General features: G+C 49.8%; 2 protein-coding genes, 1 long non-coding RNA gene and 1 other non-coding gene across 6 annotated transcripts; 1 reads left to right on the top strand and 3 right to left on the bottom strand.

Annotated features, from left to right (window-relative positions):
• Nucleotides 1–362: 362 nt before the first annotated feature.
• On the bottom strand, nt 363–1,557 carry LOC117853817 (uncharacterized). The gene is made up of 2 exons (XR_004640121.2): nt 1,009–1,557; nt 363–908 (listed from the first exon to the last, which is right to left on the bottom strand). It is a non-coding gene; the product is annotated as an uncharacterized lncRNA (long non-coding RNA).
• Nucleotides 1,558–3,133: 1,576 nt separating this feature from the next.
• On the bottom strand, nt 3,134–3,293 carry LOC117854279 (U1 spliceosomal RNA). Its single transcript, XR_004640212.2, has one exon. It is a non-coding gene; the product is annotated as a U1 spliceosomal RNA (small nuclear RNA).
• Nucleotides 3,294–4,452: 1,159 nt separating this feature from the next.
• Nucleotides 4,453–5,983, bottom strand: LOC117853815 (uncharacterized). Of its 2 annotated transcripts, none has more exons than XM_034736101.2 (3): nt 5,508–5,983; nt 5,321–5,436; nt 4,453–5,232 (listed from the first exon to the last, which is right to left on the bottom strand). In XM_034736101.2, the coding sequence occupies exons 1-3, from the start codon at nt 5,691–5,693 to the stop codon at nt 4,851–4,853; spliced, it is 684 nt and encodes a 227-aa protein (XP_034591992.1). In that variant the 5' UTR covers nt 5,694–5,983; the 3' UTR covers nt 4,453–4,850. The 2 variants fall into 2 exon arrangements, with proteins under 2 accessions (XP_034591992.1, XP_034591993.1); XM_034736102.2 differs by having other exon boundaries at nt 5,321–5,433.
• A 6,357-nt stretch (nt 5,984–12,340) lies between these two features.
• Nucleotides 12,341–18,007, top strand: LOC117852382 (uncharacterized). Of its 2 annotated transcripts, none has more exons than XM_034734457.2 (9): nt 12,341–15,456; nt 15,574–15,725; nt 15,808–15,879; nt 15,973–16,125; nt 16,193–16,356; nt 16,433–16,583; nt 17,073–17,195; nt 17,306–17,393; nt 17,479–18,007. In XM_034734457.2, exons 1-9 carry the CDS (start codon nt 12,675–12,677, stop codon nt 17,655–17,657), a joined length of 3,864 nt encoding a protein of 1,287 aa, XP_034590348.1. In that variant the 5' UTR covers nt 12,341–12,674; the 3' UTR covers nt 17,658–18,007. The 2 variants fall into 2 exon arrangements, with proteins under 2 accessions (XP_034590348.1, XP_034590349.1); XM_034734458.2 differs by having other exon boundaries at nt 12,344–15,456; nt 16,436–16,583.
• Nucleotides 18,008–27,192: the final 9,185 nt, after the last annotated feature.

Here is a 27,192-nt window from a genome sequence, read left to right as displayed (position 1 = left end):
TAGGTTTTCTTCTTCTTCTCATGTATTCAACGAACAAGTGAAGCATGTTTATTTCTGTTATTTTAGATCATTTTCCCTTTCTAAACAAGTACACGAGGCTTTATAAAACATTTATGCCAAACTCCTAAAATGTATTGTTAGTTTATGTTAACATATTATTTTTTAGTTGAACAATGCATATAATCAAATATGTAAAAGAACAATGAGGGTAAACTTATCAATAGTAAATTTAAAATTAAGTAGTCCTAATCAAAAGTAAATCACCGTCCAAAAATATAATTAATATGATGATATAAGATTAATTTCCTAAATACTGAAGATTCTAGTCTTGGCAAATATATTGCCATTGCGACGCGAATATCAATGTCAAATAATACTTAATAATTTATCCCGACATGAATATATCCTGACTGACATTAGCATATATTGCTCATTATGCTCTGTGAGTTTCTCAATAATCTCTTCACTCAATAATCTATTTACTACACTTTGCCCCTCAATATTAAATTCTGGCTTTGCTCCTGCCGATGCTCCTGCCGGCCATCATATAGGTAAACAGTGACGTGTACAAGGAGAGTAAGTGTGCCCAAACGGCAGTCTTCATCGTTGCGACAGATGCACGAACGTTTCAAAACTACACACTATTACGTGTATGTCCACGGAATTGAAGGACACGCAAGCGGATCAGATCAAGCTAGCACAGTAGCACCTAGGTCGATGCCGAAATCGAACCCTCCGCACCTGCGGTGGGGGCGGCGGCACAAGAACTGCCGCCACTGACCTCGTCTTCGTCCCCTGGGACAGGCGCCTGTTCCACACGCTCCTCCTGCTGAACCTGCCTCCGCCGCCGCCGCCGGCGGCGGCCAGGGTAACGCCGGGTGCTATCCATGCCTCCTTCCCACCTAGTCCTGAATCACGCATCACAGCATGTCGTTAGCTGCTCGCGATCGCATCGGAAATCCTGAACTGCAACTGATCGTGCGAGTCGATCATGCACAGTGCACGTACCGGGAGTGCGCGTGGAGCAGATTGTTGGGGCGGAAGCACATGAAGTCGGCCATGAGGAAGACGACGATGAGCACCCAAGCGAAGACCTTGCGGAACATGGCGGCAGCTGCTAGCCGGGGTTCAGGGAAGAATGAGTTGGGGATCGATCGGAGGTTGGGGATTATGCCGAGTCTCTCGTCAACTACTTGTGCTGTATACATACATGCGAGGGTGTCGAATTGGTGCCAGAGGCCCAGAGCCAATCTCGAGCAAAGCAGTCTGGTAGGTGCATGGCTGCAGTATTATAGGGCGTGATTGGTTGCTCCGGGCATAGGGAGCCGGTATGGAGGACCGGTCCAGGCTCACGGGAGACAGGTTGAAATCGTGCACCGAGTTGTGTTTGGTTATCTTTGTTGTTGGTCCGGTATGAGACGGAATCGTGTTTGGTTGCATGTATGGATAAGAGTTTTGGGTGTATGTCATATGGGTCCTGCGTGCTCACCTGCACCGTGCCATCCCGGCTCGCGAGGGAAGGTAGTTTTTGGGCGGATGGAGGGATGCGGGATGGGAGGGGTGGAGTGAACGAGAGGGTGCAGCCATATGATGCGGGAAGAGCAACCAATCACGTCCAAGTGCACGAGATGATGCCGGATGGTCCTCCGGACGCCACCATCCCGCCTACCAATCACGCCCATACTGCACCTGCTTGCCGATCAGCTGCTGCTGCTGCTGGTGCAATTTACTACTCGCCCGTGGCTACGGTCGTCCGTTGACAACGCACGCCACGCCATCAGGTAGGTGCATTGTGTTTGTGTATAAAGCTTTATGCTTCCAATTGATCGTAACCGTTGACTTTGCCTCTCGATGATCACAGATCACACAAGATTAAGCTAAGCCTGTTCGTGGTCGGGACTATTTTTTTTTTCGGAACGTGGGTTTAAAAAGGATGTACATAGATGCCTTTTCTCTTTTTGCGTTAAACATGTCGAAAGTTCCCGTGTGCCTTCGTAATTGTAGCGTGATAGGTCCATTGGCAGCCCGCCGGGGGGTGGTTAAGCCTTATGGTTTTAAAAGTCCATTAGGCCCAAATTAAAATTCAATATCAACATTTTAGTATATTAGATTCAACATTTTTACAAAATCAGACTAACATTTAAAAACAATAAACTCAACATTTTTCGAATCATATATCAACATTTGGTAGAAAGCCATTGTGTTCAATATTTTTCATTATCTATTTCAACATATGGAAATAACAAATTTAATATTTTATAACATGAAGTTCAACATTTTGGAGATGCTATTTTTTCTTCTTCTTCCCCGAAGCCGGCAGCTATAGGGGCGGCGCGCGGGGCCAGCGGTGGCGGACGGGCGGCGCGCGTGGCCGGTGGCGGCGCCCGCGAGGCTGGCGTCGCACGCAACAGCAAGGGGCCGGCGGCGAGCAGCAGGGGCAGCGCCGGCAGGGCCGGGGGCGGTGCGGGCGTCGGGGTGCGCCCTTGCTTAGGGTCGAGAGCGGCGCGGACGTTGGGGCGGCGACGTGCGGGGGCCGGCGACAGCGTGGTCGGAGGCGGCGGCGTGTGCAAGAGCAGGGGTTAGGGTTGAAGTGGAAGAAGAATCCAAAGGATAAGAATTGTGCGCATGCATCTCAAACAGCGGAAGTCTTTAGTGAAAAAAAACTACGAGAAGATATATAGGATACGCGGCCTGGGCCGCAAGACTACGGTGGCCCATTGGCATATGCGCTTCATTCAACTATAGCTCAGGGCCCATTACGATCTTCCTTTAACGAGGCAAGGATAAACACGATTTACCTTTCTTTCAGTAAAGAAAGGCTGCTTTTGTTTGACATGAATGACACCAGATCTTTCTAGTTTGTACCGATCGTCACTCGTCACAGGTTTCCATCACTAGCGTGGTAGTTTCTACCGATCGTCACATCGTGGTGGAATGCCTTTCGGTGCAGAGGTTTCCATCACCAGCGTGGCAGTGCTAAAGTTGTTTGCTACGGTGCCACAATCGAAAACGCTCCATTTGCCAAATGTTACTATGATGTGGTTGGTTTAGCCTTCATATATAATTTGACAAGCCCTAAAAAAATTAACACAAAATGTAAAACTATTAAAAACAAATTTTAACTTCGAATTGGTAGGGGCCGCGCGAACGCGTACCCCCTCTACCACAAATTATGACGTCCATTCTCCTACTTGAGGAGATGGTAAACCAACGCATCCACTAAGTGCAATGTGGATCGTTGATCTAGGCCATGGATCTTCTTGATCGCCCATAGACCCCGTCCAGGTAAGTATGTTGCCAAGGTAGCCTAACCCCTGATTATATGCTGAAGCAACTGCTCAACTGGTGTTCCAAGTTTCCGTGTGGGACTAAACTCATGCGCAGTATTTTTTATTTTTTTTTGAGGACAAACTCATGCGCAGTAACGGCTGACCGCTTAACGCCTGAACCTGGGCTTGTAACGGACTTTTTCAGAGGATGTTGATGGCCCATCACGCGTACGCGTTCCAGGGCCCATGACCCATTAACGCCTGCCTTTCTTTTCTTTATGAAGAAAGCAATCAGAAAAAAAGAAAAAAAGGAAGATGATCTTGTTTGACACGATTCAGCCCAAGCAGATCTCCCCTCCATTATTGTGATGCAACTCCTTTCAGCCAAAGCTTTTCCAGCGGCAGCGCCAAGCACACCAGCAAGGCTGTGGCCACGAGGCAGGTCTCTAGAAACCCTACCACTTTCGTGCTCACACCAACACAACACAAAGCTTTCACCGGCCATTGAGGGGTGGTGGTGGTGGTGGTAAAGTCGCTGCCACGGCGTGGTAGAAACGGACGTGACGCTGACGCATGCGCCATTGGAGGCACCACGCCAAGCTTTTTTTTTTCTGCGCCGGATTCGGAGGAGGATGGCGACAAGGATCGCCGTCCCGGGCGGCACACGTGACTGCGCCCGCGCGCCGGTCCGGGATGGGATCGCTCGGATGAGCCAAGCAGGTCTAGTGTCTAGGATGAGGATGACGACTAGATCGACGAGGACCAGTCGCGAGCCCGCTGGAACGCCGAGTCCGGCTGGTTTCTGAATTCTGATCTGCAGCTAGGCCAGAGCCGGGAGATTGCCTAGCTCAGCGGTCAGTCTCTGGGAGGCATCGCTGTGTCCAAACGACTGAGTCAGCTCCGGTCACTCGAGCAGTATGGCAGTCTCTGGCTTTCTGCACTGTGCAGACGACAAGTCTGGTAGTGCTGCCACTAGCACATTTGGATATGGCGTATCAGAATCAGCAACGGAATAGGTATCGCATCATTCCTTCCAAAAAAAAAAGGGTATCGCATCACTCGGCCTCCTTTGGAAAGCACAAGTTCCACGACAGGATCAAACCGAGAATGGGTTCAAATCCTGTGTCATCACAGGGAACAAAATCCACTGTCCCAAAGGGGACCTCCGACCCCGACTCAAAACTTCAAATGAGCAATTTAAGTTCAAAGCAAAACTGTAAACCAAGGCTTTCGGTCGAAATTACAGTTCCCTTCCTCCTGGATCAGACGACAATTTACACGGAAAGGAGTACCCTGGAATCTCTAACACACTGTTCAGTGAGTGACTACTCGCCACGGCAAAAACGCTCATCGATTGCTCTAGGGAACACGGGACACGGCCGGATCGACACGCGCCGGGTGCGCGCGAAACCGGCAACAGGTTCACGGATGTCTCGTGCGCATCGCGCTCGTCTCCACTTTCCCGACGGCACGGCAATGGTGTGGCTTAGCTCGCTGCCGAGCTTGATCGGCGGCAGATTAGCTTTGCTTTGCTTTCTAGCCGAGGTAGGCGCACACCGGCCGGGGCCGCCGGCACCAGGGCTAGGCGCCGGCGGCGGGCTGTGGTGGGTTGGCGTCGACGGCGGCGCGGCAGAAGGGGCATCGGGAGGTGCCCTCCAGCCATGGCGCGGCGCAAGCCCAGTGGAAGCGGTGGCCGCAGGGGAGGTGCGCCAGGACGTCGCCCGCGCGGAAATCGTCCAGGCACACCGCGCACTCCGCCTGCTCCGCCGCGGCCCACCGGGGCCGGCTCCACCGCATCAGCCGCCGCATCACGCCCTTCCTCGAGTACACTTCCCTCTGCACACCGCACATCGCCGACGCCGCTGAGCTCTCGCCGCGTTCGTCCGCGCCGGCGGCGGCGGCGGCACCGGCGCCCCCGTGGTGGTGGGGCCGGCTCAGCTTTATGCTCCCCGTGCTGTGATGCCTGCAGGATCAAACCGTAAGTAACCTGTTCAGGTTGACACTGAGCAAGTCTCTGGGCGCATCGATCGACGCGTTGAGTTCTTGGTTACCTCTTGATGGCGGCCTCCCTCTTGCTCCTGAGCTTCTGGTCCAGCCGCTCTTTGGCCTCCCGGGCATGGCTGTCCAGCGTCCACCCGTGTAGCATCTCCATCACGCTGCTCCGCTGCTGGAGACAAATCATCAACGACAACCAAAAATGTAGCGTCGAATGGCAAGACGGGCGATCAGTTCCCTTACCTTGCCGGAGCTGCCAGCGCCGCCATGGCCAGCGGCCGGGTGCCCTCCGTGCCCGGCCGCGTACAGGCAGAAGGATGGCCGCCTCGTGCCCCCGCCCACCTCCCCGCCCGGCCCCGCCCCGCCCTGCCGGAGCCGCCGCCTCCGCGCGCACTCCACGCCGGGGAGCATCCCGGCCATGATGACCATTCACTGCCTCGCCGCAGCAACGATCGACGACACCAGTCACCTGTTGTATATATACTAATATACACACGCACGCGGAAGCGGCGAGCCCACACCGCACCTAACCGCGGGCGCGTTTCCGGGCGGAGGAACCAGCCTTCGGAGCGGAAGTCATGCGGTCGCCGGCCATTTCAGGCAACCGCCGCGCGTCGAACATCATCACCTCGTCCGCTTTGCGGCTTCCGGTTTGGGAAGAAGAAGTAATGGCAGTGGGCAGTGGCTTTGGTTGCAAGGATCCCTCGCGCCTTTAATAGCTGCCCCCAGCCCCCCCACCCCCCCCCCCCCCCCCCCCCCCCCCCCCAGCGTCCTGATCCTGACGCGCGACGAGTGACGGGAGGGCGAGCGCGCGCGCAAGGCCAACTACCTCGCCACGACATGGGATGCCGGGGGGTGGGGATGCGGCGGCGGGCCCTGCGCGCGGGATGGCCAGGAAATCCACTGGCGGGAGAGAATTATTGGGGTCGGATCGGGACATCGGGTCAAGTCGTCAGGCTCAAGCCACGCTGATGTGAGTGTGACCGCCGCCGGTATCCTCTGCTGCCGACCTGCTGCATCTATCTCGCGGTGAAACTGTCACTGACACATCGGGAAAGATGTTTGCCTGGCTGCCAAGTCCCTGTTCTAGGTCTTACTGTGCGTTTGATACCTAACTAAACTTTAGCACTTGTCACATTAGATGTTTGATATTAATTAGGAGTATTAAACATAGTCTAATCATAAAACTAATTGCACAGACGGAGTCTAATTCGCGAGATGAATCTATTAAGCCTAATTAGTCCATGATTTGACAATGTGTTGCTACAGTAACCATTTGCTAATGATGGATTAATTAGCATTCGTCTCGCGAATTAGACTCCATCTGTGCAATTAGTTTTGTAATTAGCTCATATTTTATCCTCCTAATTAGCATCCGAACATTCAATATGACTCTGCTAAAGTTTATCACCTTGTATCAAATACCCGCCTCTGAAAATTACTGCACGAGTTTCACAGGAACTTCGGTGAAATGTGTCAAGAATGTGCGAAGAGATGAAGTGGAAAGCCGAAGAAGATCGCGTAGTACGTGGTTGGATCTGAATCAGTTGAATCGATCAGTGCAGCTGCAGCAAGCAAGCAAGTTGAGCGAGCCTTGTGATCAGCGGGATCCATCCAATCATGCGATTTTGAGGGCGATGCGGCTGGGGGCGCAGGACAAAGCAACATGTAACTGAAGCCGACCCTTGTATTCCGTTGCTCGCAGCCAAGGTAGCTGGGAGGACGGAGACTGAGAGGGACCACGGCGCTTTCGAGGAAACTTCCGGGCGGCAGCGACCGGACACGCCATGACACCCTCTCCATTATGCCTGCCCCACCCGGCCTCCCTCTCCGATCCATCGCAGCCGCAAGCCGCAGCATTCTCCTCGGTAGCGAACGGAGCTGGCCGATGCAGCAGGAGTGCAGGACACCACTGCAGCAGTGATGAGGTAGTACTTTCTGCGCGTGCTAACTGTTAACCACGTTGTTGGTTCAGATGGTTAACATGCCATTACCATCAGGTGGTTGGCTGAATAATGTTCAGGCGTTTCCCTTTCTCTGAATCAAAGAAGGGTTTCATTCTTCTGGCAGGCAGGCTGGCTGGGTCGACTCAAGTGGTGCCACTAGAACACTGGTGAAGGATGGTCCTGTAGTGGGGGGGAGGTGGGGAGAAGGTAATTGGGGATGCAGCAGAAGACAGTGATGCCGGTGCCATGTGAATGCGACCTAACCATCGGCATCCTGCTGCTCCCATGATCTTTTCGATCATCTGATTAAACAGTGCTCGCGATCCTGATATAGTTTATTCAGAGGAGGACCGTGATAATCACCGGGAATGATATCGCGATCCGCCGATCCAATATTATAACCGGTTCTCCTTCTATGATTGAGGGCATACTGGTTCCGGGAGCAGGAGGTTGCGATCGTAATCGTTGCCCTGCGATCGCCGGCAGCTGGAAACGGATCTTCAGGATCCGGATTCTTTCTAGGTCTGCTCTAGAGCTACAGGCGAGCACTCCGCGTGCGCTGCTAAAGACTTAAAGTACTCCTATAACTAAGACAGTGCTGGTATCTGAGATTCCGGTATCTGGATTCTGAAGTCTGAACATCTGATGCAGGAGAAAGCTGGAAACGGCAGGCGTATCCTTGGTAACATCTAATTCTCAAGGTGCCGGCGCCAGCGACTCAAGGAACAAGGATCAGCTGTGCACCGCAGCCGGCACTTGGTTTCGTCAGATGAACTTTTTTTGGACCCCGATGAAGTTGCTGGACCAGAGGGAGAGCAGTTGCAGTTTGCAGTTTGCAGCACCGTCAGAAATTCAGACCAGACAGGTTCTCCTAGCAGACCAGAAATCCAGCGCCGGAAAACAACATGGCCCCGTTTACGGGTATCCTACCTAACAGGCCAGCAGAGAGAGGCCCGTCTTCGTTCCTGCCAAGTTTCAGCCCCCAAGATGAAAGTGTCCACGGGCCTCAGAGAAAACCAGCGGCGTCCACGGACGGGCCAAGAGCGCGGGCCTGGCTGGTTGTGGGACGAACGAACTGAACTCGTCGCGCCGTTTCAGCCCGGTCCTATCGTTACCGGCATTCGCGGCGCACGACCACCGCCCACACCGAGCCACGCACGCGGCCGTCCACGGACCCGGGCTCCCCCGGCCCTGGCCCCGGCGGCCGGCGCGCACGCGCGCTGCCCTTTGCCGGCGCCGTGCCTTGGGCGGGGCTCCTATATGACTTCCGCAAATTGGTTAAGCTTGATAGCTTTAAGGCCTATGGCCCAAATAAAAGTGTAAATCAACATTTCAACTGATCACAATCAACAATTTCTGAAAATTGAACCAACGTCTAAGAATAATAGATTCAACATTTTCTGAAAATCAATCAGCGTTCTAAAAGAATGTACTACATTCAACATTTTTCATAACCTATTTCAACATTTAAAAAGAATGGATTCAACATTTTTACGAACAAAGATCAACATTTCCAGTTCTGGTTGTTTTCTTCTCGGCGATAGGCAACAACAATTACGGCGCCAACAGCGTGCGAGGCCGCGGGCTGCTGCACGGGCACAGCGTCGCTGGCCGCGCAGCGCCCGTGGGAGGCGGCGGAGCCTAGGGCTGTGGCTGGCAGCACTCAGGTCGGGCGACCGCGTGCGCCGAGGGGAGCGGCGCATTCGCGGCCGGCGCGCAGGGCCGCGCCCATGGGGCTGGTGGCGGCGAGCGTGGTAGGCGGCGGCGTGCACACACGGGCTAGGGTTCGAGGAGAACGGAGATGCATCTAACGACTGGCATTGTGAGCACGAATCTCAAATATTGGAAGCCAACTACTCCCTCCGTCAAAAAAAATGCAACTCTTGAGTCAACCAATCTCAAGTTTCACCAAATTATACAAAATAGTATTAATATTTATGATATAAAATAAATATCTATAGATTAATCATGTAATATATTTTCATATAAACCTATTTGGAGATATGAATGTTAGTACATTTTTATAAATTTGATAAAAATTGTTTGATTTTTCGAGAAGCAAGAATTGAATTCTTTTTGGAAGGGGTGAGTAGCTAAGAAACTACATGAAGCTGCACAGGAATACCGGTCTTGGGCGGCCTCGCCGACCTGCCGAGCTCTGTTTCGCACACCAGACACCTCACACCACCAGCGCACGCCACGGCCCACGGCAGGTCCCCGACTTCCGTGTAATTTCGCGCGTGCCGACAAGGCGAGGCCGAAAGCGCGGGCTCTCGCTCGGTTTCTCGATCTTGCCGAAAGAGGAGAGGAGTGAGGCCGCGTCGACGACTCGTCCACGAGATTATCTGATCTGGTACCGAAACGGAGACTTGACTCTCTTGTGATTTTGGGCTTGGTCACGCTAATCTCTGTTCCGGAAAGAGATCGAGGGGCCGGGCCGGGCCCCATGGTCCATGAAAAGCAAGTGACACTGACACTGATATCCGCGGACGGCTCTGGGGGTCTGGCTGAGGCTGATGTGGGGCGTGGTTCGGCGCGTGGGGCCAGGAGCCAAGCCGGGACTCTGCTAGCACTCTGCGTCGTCCATACTCCATCCGTCCCCTTCGTCCAGGTGGTGGCACTGACTCGCTTTCCCGATAGAGAAACATGGTCGCTGTCACCCTAAGATATTTTTTTTAAGGTACGATTAATTCGATGTGATGTGGTCTGTGCACCTACCACCGCAGCCGCACGGCCCGCACGTCTGGCCTCGTTATCTTTCCGGAGGTTTTGTATGCAGTGACGCCAGCAACGGAGAAGCTCCTCCATGCTCGGCCACCAGTGAGCAAATCCTGCATCTCCTTCATCAAACTGTGAAGGGAAAAACAAGTGCGCCACGTCAGTACCTACCCACCGATTGAGCACATTCGATCCGTTCGAGTTTGCAAAGGGTAACAAAGAAGAACACGGCGCACACCGCCCAAGATTCCAACCTGGCCCCGCCGTGTCCGACCGTGCGAGGTGCGACACCCGGACGGCCAGACCGTTAGCGCGCGCAGGGGCGCGGACAGCCGGGACACGTAGCGGAGCCCCGGCCTCGACATGTCACCTGCGCGGCCATTTTTCTATCGCCCGGCTCCCCGCACGCGTCGCCACGCGCCGCCCGCCACGCGCCGCTGCGCCGGCGCCCCCCACGCTTGCCTTCGCCCCGAAGCACTTTTCCTACGGACTAGAACGCGAGATGTCCACGTTCTCGGCCGCGGCGGGCGCTGGCGGCACCGCGGCAACGGGCGCCACCCACGCCCCGGTTCGTTCGCTAGGCCCCGCTTTGTACAGTCTGCTGCTTGACCCCACGACGCATCGAGTTGGAATGGGGGGGTTTCAGGGATGTCTGACCATGGGGAGCGTGGCGTGGGAGAGAGTGCTCCTCGGCAGACAGGGGGACCAGTCGGCTAACATGGGGTTTAGGATTTGTTTAGAAACCGCGATCTCGAATGAGGCGTGACAGGCAATTTTAGATAATGGGAGGCATGACATCACGGCCTGACATGTGTCGAACTCTGTGTTTGTGTGAGGCCCTCGCGCCTGGCAAAGCTAGTTTAGTTTTATTTATCCTTTGGCATAGTCCAATACACAGGATGCTACACATTTTTTAAGCCTTGCAATTTGCATTGCGCTTTTTTTTTTCCAGCTTGTTACAAACTTTGCTAGCTTTGTGTTGTGTTTTACCTACCTACCTGTGTTGCAAGCCGCTGGTTCATCACGCGAAATGCGTGCAAGTTAGGCTAGTCCCAGTGTAAGATTTCATTGCATGCACTATTTTTAAGGATGCCACATCATCCCGTGAGGTGTATTCTCATGAATGAAATAGGGAGTTCCAGTGCACAGTTTCATTTCACGATTTTATAGGATGCCCATGACATTTAATTGTGAGGCATGTGATTGGATATGGTTAGATGAAATGAAACTCTATAGCCCACAATGCAAGTTTCAATAGATTTCATAGTCTTGGAAACAGTGTATACACAGTTTCATCCTGATCAAACTCCTTCCCTCTCTCACTTCATAACTACCATGTCATATCATCACATATGCTGATGTATCATCGTATTTAATGTGCATGAAACCTCTATAAAACTTCCACTGGCCTTAGGTCGAGGTGTGGTTGACAATGAGCATCGAGGGAGGAACCGACAGTATCTGGCGGTGTATTCTGAATTCTCGAGCCTAGACAAAACGTATTCTGAATACTCGAGGCGTAGATGTTTTGTCGGCTGCCTCAAAAGTAACCCCGAGATTACGAAAAGTCAACACGAGAGCACGCACCAGCCCCATCGACTCTAATCTGTGCACAAACTCACGCGGGACCCGCCGGTCAGCCTCAGATACGCCGATCCAGCCGAGTAGACAACACCGCGCTGTCACGGTATCCCAGCCAGCCGCTAGATACGGCGCGTTGCGTGTTAGGCCATTCTTGGTTTCCGTGCCGCGTCAAGAAGAAATACCGTCCCATAATAAATACATTTCTACTTCAAAATTTATCCCAAAATAAGTGCATATTTAGAAATTGGATCACATAACTTATCTTTTTCTCCTTTTTCTCCTTCCAAAGTGCAATGATTACATCTTCATAGAGGTATATATGTAATTTTTCACTAACATTGACCTTTTCACGTGTATTTTTTAGGACGGAGAGAGTAGTTCACAATACATAGTTTCATTTTTAGTGTTTCCAAGACTATATGCAAGACAAAAATCTTGAAATCAGTTTGCACATGATTTCATTCCCACGAAATTATTTTCTTCTCTCACTTTATAAATAGTATGTCATGTCATCAAAATTATTTACGTGGCAGTTCATTTATTGTTCAGGAAACGAATGGCTTTAGCTAACGTCCGCGTGATCGAGCCGAGATATTTGCTCTCCGATCTCCCGGATTTAAACACAGCTAAACGCCTCGGCCGCACGATTGCGATGCGCCGCCGACGATGGCCGCGGCCGCCTAATCCTAATCCCCCCGCGCGTTTAAGGCCGCGCCGCGCCCGTGTCCCGTTAGCAAAAGCGGTCGTGGTTAGCCCAGGCTGGTGGTCACGGCGAAAGCGAAGCGAAGCCCGCGCCGGTCAGACACGAAGTTGCAGCGGGGAGGGCGAGGCCCCCCCGAGAACTTATCCCGCAGAGGCCGACCCCCACCCCCCACCACCGCACGTCCGCCCGTTCCCCACCGCCGATTCCGCGATTCGGTTCGGTGCCCGCCGCAGTGGAGCCGAGCGCGTTCGCGATCGAGAGATAGGGAGAGTGGCAGCGCCAGGGGCAAGTGGGAAGGGAGAGGAAAACCCCCCGGGGCCCGGCCGAGCGAGACTCACGTCGCGCCTCCGCCTTCGCGGATTCTGTTTCGCTCGCCACCTGCACGGAGCGGGGAGCACCAGCCGGCCCCCGGAGAGGGAGAGGGAGGGAACCAGAACCCTAGGTTGGAGCGCGGCGGTGATGGCGAGCAGGGGCGGCGGGGTGGCGTCGTCGGCGGGGGACCCGAGCAGCCCGAGCGCGAGGGGGTGGGGGGAGGCCGACGAGTCGGGGTCGGGTGGCGTGGGGAAGGTGAAGCTGATGTGCAGCTTCGGTGGCCGGATCGCGCCGCGGCCAGGGGATGGGGCGCTGCGGTACGTGGGGGGCCAGACGCGGCTCATCTCCGTCCCGCGTGCCGCCTCCTTCGGGGAGCTCCTGCGGAAGGTCGAAGCGGTGGACGAGGCGGCGTCCCCCGGCGGCGCCGGCGGCGGGGTGCTCCTCCGGTACCAGCTCCCCGGGGAGGACCTCGACGCGCTCATCTCCGTCTCCGGGCCCGAGGACTACGACAACATGATGGAGGAGTACGAGAAGCTGGCCGCCGCCGCGCCCGACGGCTCCGCCAAGCTCCGGGTCTTCCTCTTCCCGGCCTCAGGGACCGGGAGCGACGCCGCGGGCGGCGGCGGCTCCGGCTCCGGGTCCCACCACCTCGCCTCCGCCGCCGCCGCCGCGCCCGTCGACGAGTCCGGGCAGCGCTACATCGACGCCATCAACTGCGTCTCCGCGGAGGCCGTCGCCGCCGCCATGCGCCGCAAGGACAGCGTCGCCAGCGCCGGCTCGTCCGCGCACAACTCCGAGGCCTCAGAGTACAGCGGCCTTGTCGAAGGTATGTCGCCGCACGCGGGACCGCCGCCTCCTTCCGTTGCGACTGAGTACACGTATTCAGGTGGAGCCCATTACCATGGTGGTTTCCCGGATTCGGTGGGGTTCACCAGTGCCGTCACCATGTCGGCTCCGGCCATGGGCATCCCAGCGCAAAATCCTATCCTAGTTAGGACGGAGCCATCAACGATGCAGCCTCATCATGTTGCTGCTGCTGCTTATGCGACATCGCAGCAGCCACCTCAAGTCACCAGCTATGTGCAGCAGCAGCAGCCGCCTCAAGTCGCCCAATATGTGCCGCACCAGCAGCCTCAGTCTGCTTCGTATCAGCAGCAGATGCCGCAGTCGTATATAGAACCGCAGCAAGTCCACTACATCAATGCGCAACAATTTGGTGTTCATGGTGTGCCGCAATCTGTCAATTTTGTGCCTGTGCAGATGAGCCAGTTCATGCCTAGCATTCCAGTGACGAGTTCTATGGCGACCGCTGCTGCTCAACAAGTCGGTACGTTCAGGCCTGTTTCTGCTGGTGTAGAACCTGTTCAGGAGAACATGCAGTTCACAAGGACAGTGCAAGCTCCAGTTGATCAGAGTTACCGGGTGCTGCAGACGCCACTGTCGCAGCTTCCTCCTTTGCCTTCTGTGCATTTGCAGACAAGTGATACGCAGAGATACGGTGTTCAACCGGCGATGACAAGCGCAATAAGCACACCGGTGGTGACAAGCTCAGGGACGATTCCTGTGGTGCTTAGCTCGGCCACTGTTCCATCAGTGAGGTATGATGATTGCACAATGTGCCAGAAATCTTTGCCGCACGCCCATTCGGATAACATTATCCAGGAGCGGGGAAATCCTCGTGCACTGAGCAACCCTGAGGCAGCTCCGGTATTTTACAGCCTGCATCAAGATAGTGGGTCCAACAAATCCAGTCCAGATGCGAACTCAGGAACTCCTGCTAATTATATGGTAGAACCGAGAGCTGGGAACGCAGTAGGGATGAGTCAATTTGAGTCCGTACTCCCTGCCAGAATGCCTGGAGTCCAGGCAACTGCATCTCCAGATGCAGGTGTGCCGGTTCAACCCACCATGGTTGCCTTACCAGTTTCTAGTCCACCTGCTCCAAATGGAGCATTTGTGGGTCATCCTATTCAGGCCGGGGTTGAAGATCCTGCCAGGTACCAGCAGCAACCATACTCTTATAGCTTGCAACCACAACAAGTTCCAGTTAATGGCCCGCAAGTCATTGATGCCGGTGCATACAAGAATGCAAACTATCCAGCAGCAGAACCGCTTAGAGAATATGCTCGTGATCTTCCTCATGATTATACCAGAGCTATCGATGCCCGTATGCAAGGAGTTCATTTGGGTCCTATTGCCCCTCCAGAATCTAGTGTTCAAGGAAAGCCTTCTTTTCCTCATGGTACCATTGACCATGCAAAAGCTGAGAAGCCACCTGTAAATATTGACGGTAGTTCTATGTACAAATCTCAAGCTGGAGGGTATCATATGGGGATTACCAATGCCTTCACTGCTCCTGCTTTGACCCAAGAGGACAACATTGCAAGGCATAGTGAACAACCACCACCTGCTTTTGATGTTGGTGCACAAAGTGTTCATCCTGACATAATCCAGAATCCACTCAATGTGCCAGTCCAGAACAACCTTAGAGCGCCCATTGAGCCACCTGTTTCCAATGAAAAGGTTCCTGTCCGACCACCTTACTCTGGTGTTCATGTTCCTGCTGGGCCACCTCCACAGCTTCCTAGGGAAATGCTTGGTCACTTGGTCTCTGCTCCCCCTGATGGCAGCAGTAACTTCCCATTGCAGGCTACTGCTGGTATTGATCGTGTTGAAGCTACACGGGAACTAGCTTACACAGATTCACTTTTCTCAAACCAGGATCCTTGGAAAGCAGTGGGAAATGTCTCTTTAGTTCCTCCAAGGCCAAGCAAGCTAGCTAAAGAGCCTCTTGCTTCTGGAGATCAATACATGGATGGTCATGTTCCTGATATCAACGCAAATGGTCCCATACTCTTAGAAGAAGGGAATCTTCCACACATTCAGGACCCAGGGTTTAAGGATATCCACACGATTAAAGTGAACAAAGGTTGGTATACTTTGTCGTTCTGTACTATTTGGGTATTGAGAAGTAGTTTACAATATCATTTCAACAATTGACTAAGTAAATTGTTTTGCTCCTAATTCTCCTTTTCTCTTCTGACAGGATTTGGTGAGGAAAATATTAAGCGACAATTACAAGCTGTTGCTGAAGGGGTGGCAGCATCAGTTCTTCAGTCACCCTTTCCAGAAAAACCAGCTGCATTATCTGGTGATCACATAGATTCACATGGAGCAGTAGTTGATGCAAAAGTTAAGGTGAGAGATGCTTCCATTTATGCTGGTCTAACTCGTTGTTCTGTAACAGGGTGTAATTTTTTTGCTTTAATTTTGGGTTCAGGATGAGGGTAACAATCAGTCAGACAAAACAAGCCAGGGAGTTCAAGTTTTAGATGACATCGACAACCTTCAGGTTTTTGTCAAATTAATTTTGATTTTTTAATGTACACCTTTTATTGTGGATTCAAATGCATTTTCCTTATTTTCTCTACATTGTGAATTGCAGATAATCAAGAACAGTGATCTTGAAGAATTGCGTGAACTGGGTTCTGGGACCTTTGGTACAGTTTATCATGGGAAATGGAGAGGTTCTGATGTTGCTATTAAGAGAATCAATGATCGATGCTTTGCTGGGAAGGCTTCTGAGCAAGAGCGCATGGTATTCAGTTAACTTACCGTGTTTTTCTGACCTGAACGCATAATGTTCTAACTTCTCGTGTCTGTAGAGAACTGATTTCTGGAATGAAGCTGGCAAGCTTGCATCTCTGCACCATCCAAATGTTGTAGCCTTTTATGGTGTTGTTCTAGATGGGCCTGGTGGATCCGTTGCAACTGTAACTGAGTACATGGCTAATGGTTCACTACGACAAGCATTGCAAAGACATGAAAAGTAAACTAATCTTTTCAATGACAGAACATGATGCTTTTCATATGTTGTCACCTCTAATTTCATTTTATTCTATCAGCAGGATATTCGATCGGCGTAGGCGTCTACTAATTGCAATGGATGTTGCATTTGGAATGGAGTATTTGCATGGGAAGAATATTGTGCATTTTGACTTAAAGAGTGATAATCTGCTCGTCAACCTAAGAGATCCTCAACGCCCTATATGCAAGGTGCTTGTCTTCATTCTCTCATTTCTTAAATTATCGACCAAGTACAGAAAATTAAAGAACTTATGCCATACAAGTGGATGTGATGTTAGCTAGCAAAGCTCCGCTCTCGTACGTTAAGTGAAATCTTAATTTGTTTCTTGCGCTTTGGTATTTAGTAGGGGTAATGCTGCTTCTTTGATACTTGTGCGTTTTGTTTAAACGTTCATATAGACTTCTTGTTTAAGGCAGTAGATGGTTAAGCAAGACTCAATCTACTTTTACTCGTATTAGTCAAAGTACAACATACATATGGCCTTAATTTTGTGTAAAGCACAATCATATGGCTATTGGTAAGAGGTCAGGGCACATGAGATCTTTGAAGGGTTGTATCAAAGATATATTGACTTGCCATCAAGTATGTAATTGTATAGAGAACTGTTGGCTCCACCACAAGAAGAACAGCACATTAGACATCTCTGATATCAGGGTGGCTGCCCTATTTGTTTATAGGTTGGTGATTTGGGCTTATCGAAGGTTAAATGCCAGACGCTGATCTCTGGTGGAGTGCGAGGAACGCTTCCTTGGATGGCCCCTGAGCTGTTGAATGGCAGCAGCAGCCTTGTTTCTGAAAAGGTTTATTCCGTTGCTTCTTTGGAACTAATGCGACCTTCACTTTCTTTGAGCTGCCTCTGGACAAATATACTCCTGTTTCCCTGAATGACCTTCATATAATTCGAGTGCAGGTCGATGTTTTCTCGTTCGGAATCGTGATGTGGGAACTACTTACTGGTGAAGAGCCTTACGCCGAGCTGCACTATGGTGCCATCATAGGTATGCTCACAATTTAAGCTGTTATTGTTTCCCACCACATGGGGAGTCCAATGCCATTCTTGTTTCTAAACACGCTTTCACTCAGGTGGGATAGTTAACAACACGCTGCGTCCTCGGGTGCCTGAGTCCTGCGATCCCCAGTGGAGGGCGTTGATGGAGCAGTGCTGGGCAGCCGAGCCGTCAGAGAGGCCGAGCTTCACGGAGGTCGGCAATAGCCTGCGCGCCATGGCGGCTTCTCCTACCAAGGCCCAACCACAGAAATAGATGCCGCAGCTCGCGCCATAACGTTCCGCGGCCTTTCACCTCTGCAACATGGGGAGGTTCCATGACTTTTGTACATGAAAATAAGGTGAGGATAGATAAAGAGAACGTGGCGTCCTTATAGAGTCGGTGGATGATTGATGCTTCCTGTGTCGTGCTTTTACTGGGCCATGGAAACATGTAATGGCGTAATGTAAGAGTGGACCGTGAGCATGTACATGAGGTGTTGTAGCAGGGTTAGTTTGCGAATCTCTGTGTACTCGTAGTCGTGGGTCCGTCTTTCGATCCTGTGCGTTTTAATGTGGCAGCGCCGTTCAGGAGAAGTGCTGTTTGAGCAGCCTTGAGGATTTCAACTGAAAATCGTGCAGAAGCAGAAAGAATACAGTATATTCTGCAAAAAGCTTGAAGTTTTCTGCTGTGTTCCAAATGAAACCCGCCACGTTTGTACTCTTTTGATTGCGATGCATCCCCGCAAAAATACAAAAGTTGTGACCTCATCCTGACGTGAAAAGGACGTGAAAAGGAGGCATAACTGAAACCAACCTGTGAATTGTACTATCACGATTGCTTCCTAAAGTACCAACGTTTCGCTACCTGACCTAAGGCATTACTGCGAATCTCTCTTCCGGTTAGGGGTGTGTTTGTCATCACTAATCAGTGTTTCTTGTTTCAGAGTAATGCCTGATGGCAGTCAAATTTCGTTGCACAAAGCAACGTTTGTTGTCAGTTAACGGTTGCTTGAGAATCTTGGGAATGATGCTTTCTTGCTTGATTGACTCGGTTGGTGATGTTCTGTGCTGACGATTGGAAGATAGTAGTACGTAGCGATGAAACTCGACTGCTGAATAAAGCTACAATTTTCAGCCGTTGCTAGCTGCTGCCCGCAACATTTGGGTTGATGGATCGATCTCATCCAATTGCAATGCACACCAGAGTTCAATGTGAAGAAAGCCCACAGCAAATTCAGATGTTGTGTAGTTACCTTCAGAACTACAAACAACACTCTCAGTGCGTGACCGTGAGAGCCACCGGCTAAACTTGGGACGATCGAAGCATTCCTCCATTGCCGTGCCAGAGGACTAGACGAGAACGGCAGCTGCAGAGAGAAGAAGAGAGGTAGAACCCATCGCCGGCAAAACCACCCCGCTGTCCGCCGTCGTTCCTCGCCTCCGTGCAGACGGCGAACTCCATCGGAGGCCCTCCGGTCGGGGAAGAGCTCGCCACTCCGTGAGCCGAGGCGTACGTACCGAGCTCCCGGATGCTTCCGTGCATAGTAGCGGGAGAGGATAATGCAGCCAACGGCGTGGAACGCGGCGGCGCTCCGGCGAGCGAGGCGGCGATCCCAGGGGTGTCGGTAAACGAGATAACAACCCGCCCCGGACGGTAAATAATGGATTACCGACGACCCCAGGGTGCCTCGTAGCCTTCGGACCGGACTTGTGCGGTCACGATTGATCGGCGCTGACGAACTGCGGAAGGTACGACCCTTTTCTTCTTCCTCGCTTAGCGGCCGCCTCGATCTCCCCCTCGACGACCTGCTGAGCTCCGGCGAACGCGGCACCGGCGGGACGATTGGCGGTGGAGGGGAATGTTCGTTGCATGAATTTCTGACTGCTGCTGACGAGCATGAGAAATGAAGCTTGGTTCGTGTGCCGACTGGTGAATTTTTCTGACGGCTGTAAAATAACAAATGAAGCTCGACAGGTGGAGAAAGGTTTTGCAGGTCGAACTATTATGACAGCCATCGGAGGTATACCTGATTAATGTGTTCGAGATTAAAATTGGCAGATCCGGACGATCAGATCTCTGAACCGTCCCAATCAAAATTACTCCAAATGTAAATTGGACTTCACAATTGTGTATCTCTTGTTGAGTAGATTAAAATTCATATATAGAACGTCCGATTTGGAGTTTGAATGAGAGAGTTATGACCTCAGGTAGATCTGCTCCTAAGGACAACCGGTCAGACCGGTTTGGGTCTGTGGAGTCCGAGTAGGAGTTGTATTTTTGCACGAGTTTTGTTAGGGTTTCGACTCCATTAGGGATAAGACCTCCCTCCTTATAAATATAAAGGGTTACGGTCGATTGAGGGTATCCAATCGATCAAAAACCAATATATCTTTTATCATTTTATCTTTCTTCCTCGTTACCCTACTTTTCCAACCCCATATGTTGTTCTTCTTTTGTCTCCATGGCATGAGGAGGCGCTTTAGCTAGCCTGCCGAGCCTAGGGCAACCCAAGGTGCGCTTGCGCTGACAGAGTCCCTTCCGGGCGGGCGTTCATTGGTCTCTCACTAGGTTCCCCGACGAGACCGGTCTGACCTCTGCATCGACGCAGCAAGGAGTCTTTGTGGGCTGCACGTTCGAAAACGTGCTTTCATGTGTTGGTCCTAAATTTGCATCAACACATTTTGACGACTCCGTTGGGGAAGAAGAATCTAGCCGTCATGGCTGATCCATCAAACCCTAGCAACATGATGTCATGTAAAGAATTCCGTATGGAATATTGGCGATCTAGCTGCTGAAAAGTTGCTTCTATCATGTTACCGTCTAACCGATCAAGGCGTCATCAAGATAAAGGAGTTGTAGCCGCCGTCCACCACGACACATTGAAAGAGATGCAATCCTCAAGTACTTGACATTGTGAATTTTTATCTCAAGTCTCCGATTGATAAAGAGGATAGTTCAGATTCAATTCATCTTAGTCAAAAGTTGGCTATTGAAAAGCCGGCTAATGCTATTATTGATCCTTGCAAAAATTTACCAACTTGTGATGTTGTTGGTCAAGAAACAAGTCGGTAGTATCAAGCCGAAGTTGTTGACTCAAAATCCCCTAGCAAGAGCACACAAACTATATCTAGTACTTCAACGCTGGGGGAGGGGGGCAACAAAACAAAGGCAAAGGTGCTGGTTGTGCCGCAACCGGTCTGACCGATTTGCAAACTGGTCTAACCGCTTCTTCCAGGATTTCACAAAATAAATCAAAATCAAAGATGGTTAAACCCAAGAAACTCGAAATTGGTGTTTGGAAAACCGTTGAATCCAAAGGCCGTAGCGAGCATCAAAACGGAAAGCTGAAGCCCAATACGAAGCTTCCGGTTAAGTCCCAAAGACAAAATGATATCAATGATGCTAGTCGATCTAAGAATTCCAAGCATTCAAAATCTTTTCCAAAACAGAAGTTCCATGATCAGAATCGGCAATGGACTAATTCTCACGTATCAATGCCGTTTCCATCATATGGATCACCTTTACATATGCCATGGGAAGCTTATTTTAATATGCATTATTCTTGTTGTCCATGGTCTTATAATTCGTGAATGCCGTCTCATCCTAGATATTTCCTTCCAGATTACATTACTTTTAGGAAGCACCTACACGTAATGACTGTTTTGATCAAAAGAATTGATCTATATAGAAAAATAAGCGTAAGGTGATGAAACAAGTCTATCATGTCAAAAAGGATGGTAGATTAAATCAAAATTCAGATTTGACACTAGACATAGAAAAGCTGAACATTGAAGAATCATCGGCTAGTTCTATTGATCAAGTTGTCCCCAATGATGAGTATGTTTGAAATAACATTGTTGAACAACAATCAAGTTTGGCTGGGGGGCAAGATGATCTCGAAGTGATTGGTTCTAAGGGTTAGTCTAACTGGTGCTCAAACTGGTCTGACCGGTCTTGCCAAAAATTTTGGTAGTGCTGAAAGTCTCACAACAAGAAGCAAAGGGATGAAGAAGAAGCTAAGCTTTGCTGAATTGTTACATAAATATCAGAAAATAGCCGAGTAGCAGAAAAACAATCGATGCGGAGACAATCAAATAGGGATTCTTCATCACTAAGGGCAAAAAAGCATCAATGGTCCTCTCATTGGTCTTCATCATTTATTCCGTCGATTCATATGTCGTGGAGTGCGTATTCAGGTATATCTAATTATAATCCATGGTTTTGGTATAATCCTTGATCTTCATTTTATAATTATCAATATTATGCTTATTATTTACCAAGGAGCCATAGTTGGTCACCATGGCCACATCAAGATTTCAGTTATTAGATATATTTAGATGTTTCAGAGTCGAAAGTTGATGTGTCATATGATGTTGTACTTGTTGGAATATTATTTCGGCTACATTAGCATCCATAAAGGGTTTGGAGACCATCATATGGGCGATGTAATATCTATCATTGTCCTTAGACAATTTTGATCATTGAGAATGTTTTCTGGCACGCAAGCTTTGCCATAAAAGGGGGGGCATGTGTTTGAGGTCAAAATTAGCAGCTCTGAACAATCAGGTCTCTGAACCAGTCTCCCAACCGGTCGACCGGTTTGGTCAAAGTACTCCAAATGTAAATTGGACTTCACCATTGTGTAGCTCTCGCCGAGTAGATCATAATTCATATACAGAACGTCCGATTTGGAGTTCGGATGAGAGAGTTATGACCTCGGGAAGATCTACCCCTGAGGAGATAGGTCTGATGGAACCAATCAGACCGTTTTTGTCTGTGGAGTTCAAGTAGGAGTTATATTTTTGCATGAGTTTTGTTAGGATTTCGACTCTATTAGGGGCAAGATCTCCCCTCCTTATAAATATAAAGAGCCATGGTCGATTGAGGGTATCCAATCGATCAAAAACCAATCTATCTTTTATCATTTTACCTTTCTACCTCGTTACCCCACTTTTCCAACCCCATGCGCTGTTCTTCTTCTGTATCCATGGCATAAGGAGGTGTCCTACCTGGCCTGCCGAGCCTAGGGCAACCCAAGGTGACTGCCCTGACGGGGTTCCTCCCGGACGGACGTTCGTTGGTCTCTCGCTAGGTTCCCCGGCGAGACCGATCTGACCGACCTGCCATACCGGTCTGATTGGCCTCCGCATCGATGCAGCAAGAAGCGTCTTTGCGGGTTGCACGTTCGAGTACTTTCGTGTGTTGGATCTAAATTTGCATCAACACGTTTGTATTATTGGTTCAAATCTCACAATTTTACATGTTACGGTAGAGACTAGTATAAATTAAGTTTAGGCTAACGGTCTAGAGCGCCCCCTTTGTCAAAAGAAGCAGATATGGAAAGCCTGGCCCATCAGGTACAAGTCCATTTATCTTGCCATCGAATTGAGTCATTTAGTGGCAGACCTAAGGGGGTGTTTGGATACGAGGTGCTAAACTTTAGGAGGGTCACATCAGATGTTCGAACGTTAATTAGGAGGACTAAACATGAGCTAATTATAAAACTAACTGCAAAACCTCTATACTAATTCGCGAGACGAATCTATTAAGCCTAATTAATCCATCATTAGCAAATGGTTACTGTAGCACCACATTGCTAAATCATGGACTAATTAGGCTTAATAGATTCGTCTCGCGAATTAGACTCCATCTGTGCAATTAGTTTTGTAATTAGACTATATTTAATACTCCTAAATAGTATCAAACATTCGATGTGACAAGCACTAAAGTTTAGGAGAGTGTATGCAAACAGCCCTTAACTTGGGCCATGTTTAGTTCCCTTCAAACTCCCAACTTTAACACTATGCAAAAAGAAGATTCCTCATCACATCAAACTTGCGGTACATGCATGGAGTACTAAATGTAGATGAAATCAAAAACTAATTGCACAGTTTTGTTGTACTTCGCGAGACAAATCTTTTGAGCCTAATTAGTCAATATTTGAATAATAATTCACAAATACAAACGAAACGCTACAGTTGCGCATTTATGGTCTTGATATTTCTCTTTAGAGAAAAGCTAAATGACACTCGAGTATTCGATCCTCTTCCATCACCTAATTTCTTGACGACCGATTTGTAACTCCGTTGAGTCTTTTCCAACTCCTGTGCCTAGTACGTGACGTGAGGATTATTAGGCTCAGGTTTCGAGGAGTCAGTGGCGGAGCCAGATGTAGAAGTTGGGTAGTCCCATTTGTCAAGTCATCTTTACTCTAATTCAAGGAAAAAAAATGCATTTGCACCATGGATTAATAGAGTAGATAAATTGTTCAAACTACAGATATATCAACAACTGAAAAGCTACAGAAGTTTTTAAAGAAAATGGCATTGCTTCAGAGCTTTAAGCATTTGGTGTTGTCCTCAGCGGGATCGTCCTGTCGTTCCCTAGTTATCACCCTATGCTGGGTCTGAAGACGTACAACTGGGGTGCTCTCTCATTTGACATCAAGCTTTGCAAAACAAACAACACATCCAAATCAACAATGCGGGCTCCGGGAGATGCACAAGGTTCTTTAATTGCTGAAGCTATCAATGAGCATGTTGCTTCAGTTCTATCACTGCAACAGTAGGCGTGTCAGGGAAATAAATTTTCACACCTATGATAGCCTCGTATCGTTCTACCCAGCAAGTGCAGGCGAAGCTTCTACATACACATTACAATATTCTATTTTCAGTAGATTAGCACTAACTTCAAGTTACCTGCATGACTGCATCGGACTGATACAACCAAGCAGTTTAACTGCGCCACCCTCGGTGGCTCGCGTCCGTCTTCCCACCTAGAGTCACGCGCTAGGAAGTGAAGATGGTTGATTAGGAGGGTAGACTGAGAGGAACTAGAGAAGAAGATTGGGCCTAAGAACAAAATTGTACTCAGATTTGCTTGAGAGAAGAAGAAATAAGCTTACCTAACAAGTATATAGATGTATATGGCTTATAGATACTTGAAGTTTTGGCAAAATTCCTAGGTAAATCCAGCTGGCTCCGCCCATGCGATTAGGGAGAAAAGGAAAAAAAAAAGAGCCTCCAACAGTTCCCTAAACACGCCGCAAAATTATGTCAACGCGAATCGAGCCTCTGTCGCCCCGCATGTTTTCACGAGCTCCCTCCTCCCCAATCCCCCCCAAGCAACTTCTTTATCGCATGATGATCTGTGCCGCGCTAGTTTCGTGGATAAGCTTCGCCAGCTCATAACGAATCCGTTTTATCTATCTCCAATTGCAATCGTACAATCCAGCAGCAACTTTACTGGGAAGGGGCGACGGTGCAAGAGTGATGGGCGACGCTGGAATGGCGAACGAGAGTAGATCGTGATTCGTGCGTGAGGGGGAGTTCACGTGAGGGGGAGGTTAGGGTGGCCCAACTGATGGGTCCATTTATGCTGATGTGGCCTGTTTTGAAATAATGGGGATGTTAGTATTGGAGATATGATGTGGAATGATATGATTTTGGGGAAATAAAATTTTAGAAGAACCCTTAATACATAGTTTTGGTGGAGAATTTTTTGAGAGACTCTTAGAGTTGTACAACACACTAATAAGAGCAATTGTATGCTAGTCAACTTTTGTCCTGGTGCTTGGTTATGCCACCATGCTGCACGTCCACATCCAATATGACTTTTCAAAGTTAATTTATTGACTTTTGCGTGTTATCTGGCCTAACCCACGTTTCAATCTCCACCAAAATCTTGCAAGGCCCTTCCACCATGACGCTCCTATACTTGATGTTTTAATTGAGTTTCGTGATGAAGTTAGGATGACGGGGATCGCTTCTTGTTTGTATGCACAGGAGCACGCTCTATTGATCAGTAATCTGTGCATGTGCACCAGCAATCAACTCATGGAAGATCTGACAGTTTCCGTCTATTTGTTTTTTAAAAACATTTTGCCCTTGTGTCTTTCCTTTCTTTTTAGAAAGTTTTTCTAAGACATGTTTATAAAATCCTTTCTCCAAACTTTTCGAGAGAAAATGATTTATCCTAAATCTTTGAAAAGACTTTTACCCAAAAATTTAAAGGGTTTGTAAACTTTTCTTTCAAACTCTATGGAAAACTTTCTACCAATTTCCCCCGAAAACTATTAAGAATATTTTCCCAAAACTATCAAAAGATCATCTATTTTTTTAATAAAAACACATGGTGAAAATGTTTTAAAAAACATAACAAGAGGAAGGCATAATAGTCTAAACAAGGTCAATAATAAGAAAGAAAGGTGGTAAAAAAAAAATCTAATAATGGGTCGTATGTTGTATAACTCCAAAGTAAAGGTAGTCAAAAAAGCAATGGACCACCACGGAATTGGAGTGGCATGGAAGTGAGAAGGTGAAGACAAAGAATTTCATCTCCAAGGCTCTTTGATCATATCTCCCGGGCTCAATGCATGGCCACCAGGGCGCTTGGCTATATCGAGGCCTTTAGGTATTTCATGGAAATTTTACATCTTATATCATATTGAAACTTCAAATAAAATCATAAGAAAACCTCCAAGTCTAATACTTCCAAGGGATATGCTTCACGGAGACCGCGGAGATCTTTTTCATGTTAAGACTTTGTTTGGAACACGATAATAGCATGTGTAACAAAAGTCCAATAATGTCTGTTGGATGTCACCACTAATGTGCCATGATATTATGCACACCAAGATTTTAGAGTGCCCATTTCTATACCTTGGCAATTTAAAAAATGGCATAGCAAACAAAAAAGAGCGTCAAAAAGGCATTGACCCAGGCCGCACACACATCATTCCTCCTTTTCACACCCTATTTATATCACCATCTACCCATGGTGCAGCCTATCTTCACCCCTCCATGCTAAGATAGAGATCATTTCCATATTAAGAGCTACCTTCCAGTGCAAGGGCGTAGCTTTTCTTCACCCCCTAAGAGCAACGTAACTAAGCCAAGGACCTTCATACCTAGTGCTATCTTCCCACAAATTCGCAGCAAAGCTACCACTAATTAGTACTTACTCCCTCATTGCACTCTCCGCAATGCCTAGATTCCTCGCCCTCATAGCCATCACCATTGCTGTTGTCAGCTCCAACCAAGCTGTTGTCTACTCTCTTTCAAATCCGTTGTCCATGGCAACGACCTTCGTGATTGGGGTTCCCATGGGATGTGCAATTGGACCGGTACGATGTTACATGCAACTCAAGAGGACGTGTGATTAGGGGGTGTTTGGTGGTGTTTGGTTCCCACCATGAACTAAAATTTGCACTTTAGTTAGACTAAACACCCAAACACTTAGACTAAAGGTAGGACTAAAGGGGTTGGGAATACCCCTCATTTACTGCCGGTCCCCCCTGCCCCCACTGCGGGTTGCTCCCCTCCCCACTCTCTCGCCCGCCGCTGTCGTTGCTGGCCTCCCTCCGTCACCCCCGCCACTAGCCTCCCTCCCGCCGTGCGGCCACTGCTCCACGAGTACTTGGCGGCCAAGGCGTGGTGTCGCGACGAGACGATGACGATCATGGAGGGGTCCGTGGGAGGGGAGCCCGATGGGGTGGCGGCGGCGCCGGTGGGGAGCAGGGGAGCAGCGGGAGGGGCCACCAGGCGGTGGGGGCGGCGGGGTCGAGCAGGATCGGCGAGGCGAGGGAGGGGTCGGTGGGGTCAAGCAGGATCGGCGGCCCGGAGGGGTGGTAGGAAGGGAGGTGCCGGAGGGAAGAGGGCGGGTGGCGTGGAAGGATGGCGGGCGGTGGCGCGGAGGAACGACGGGCGGCGGCGCGGAGGGGCAGCACAAGGACAGCAAGGAGAGGGAGGAAGGGAGGCCGGCGGCGCGGAGGGGTGGTAGTGAGGGAGGTGCCGGAAGAGATGGGCGG

The sequence above is a fragment of the Setaria viridis genome, chromosome 4 (assembly GCF_005286985.2).
Source record: "Setaria viridis chromosome 4, Setaria_viridis_v4.0, whole genome shotgun sequence".
Classification (NCBI taxonomy): Eukaryota; Viridiplantae; Streptophyta; class Magnoliopsida; order Poales; family Poaceae; genus Setaria; species Setaria viridis.
This window is presented reverse-complemented; position numbering and strand designations above follow the sequence as displayed.

What these genes read in the sequence shown, in the direction of transcription:
- LOC117852382 (XM_034734457.2), top strand. Translation starts at nt 12,675, where the DNA reads ATGGCGAGCAGGGGCGGCGGGGTGGCGTCGTCGGCGGGGGACCCGAGC. An exon ending in TAGTTGATGCAAAAGTTAAG is followed by an intron (nt 15,726 to 15,807) that starts GTGAGAGATGCT and finishes TTTTGGGTTCAG; the next exon opens with GATGAGGGTAACAATCAGTC. An exon ending in GCACTATGGTGCCATCATAG is followed by an intron (nt 17,394 to 17,478) that starts GTATGCTCACAA and finishes GCTTTCACTCAG; the next exon opens with GTGGGATAGTTAACAACACG.
- LOC117853815 (XM_034736101.2), bottom strand. Translation starts at nt 5,693, where the DNA reads ATGGTCATCATGGCCGGGATGCTCCCCGGCGTGGAGTGCGCGCGGAGG. An exon ending in GCGCTGGCAGCTCCGGCAAG is followed by an intron (nt 5,437 to 5,507) that starts GTAAGGGAACTG and finishes ATTTGTCTCCAG; the next exon opens with CAGCGGAGCAGCGTGATGGA. An exon ending in AGGGAGGCCGCCATCAAGAG is followed by an intron (nt 5,233 to 5,320) that starts GTAACCAAGAAC and finishes TTGATCCTGCAG; the next exon opens with GCATCACAGCACGGGGAGCA.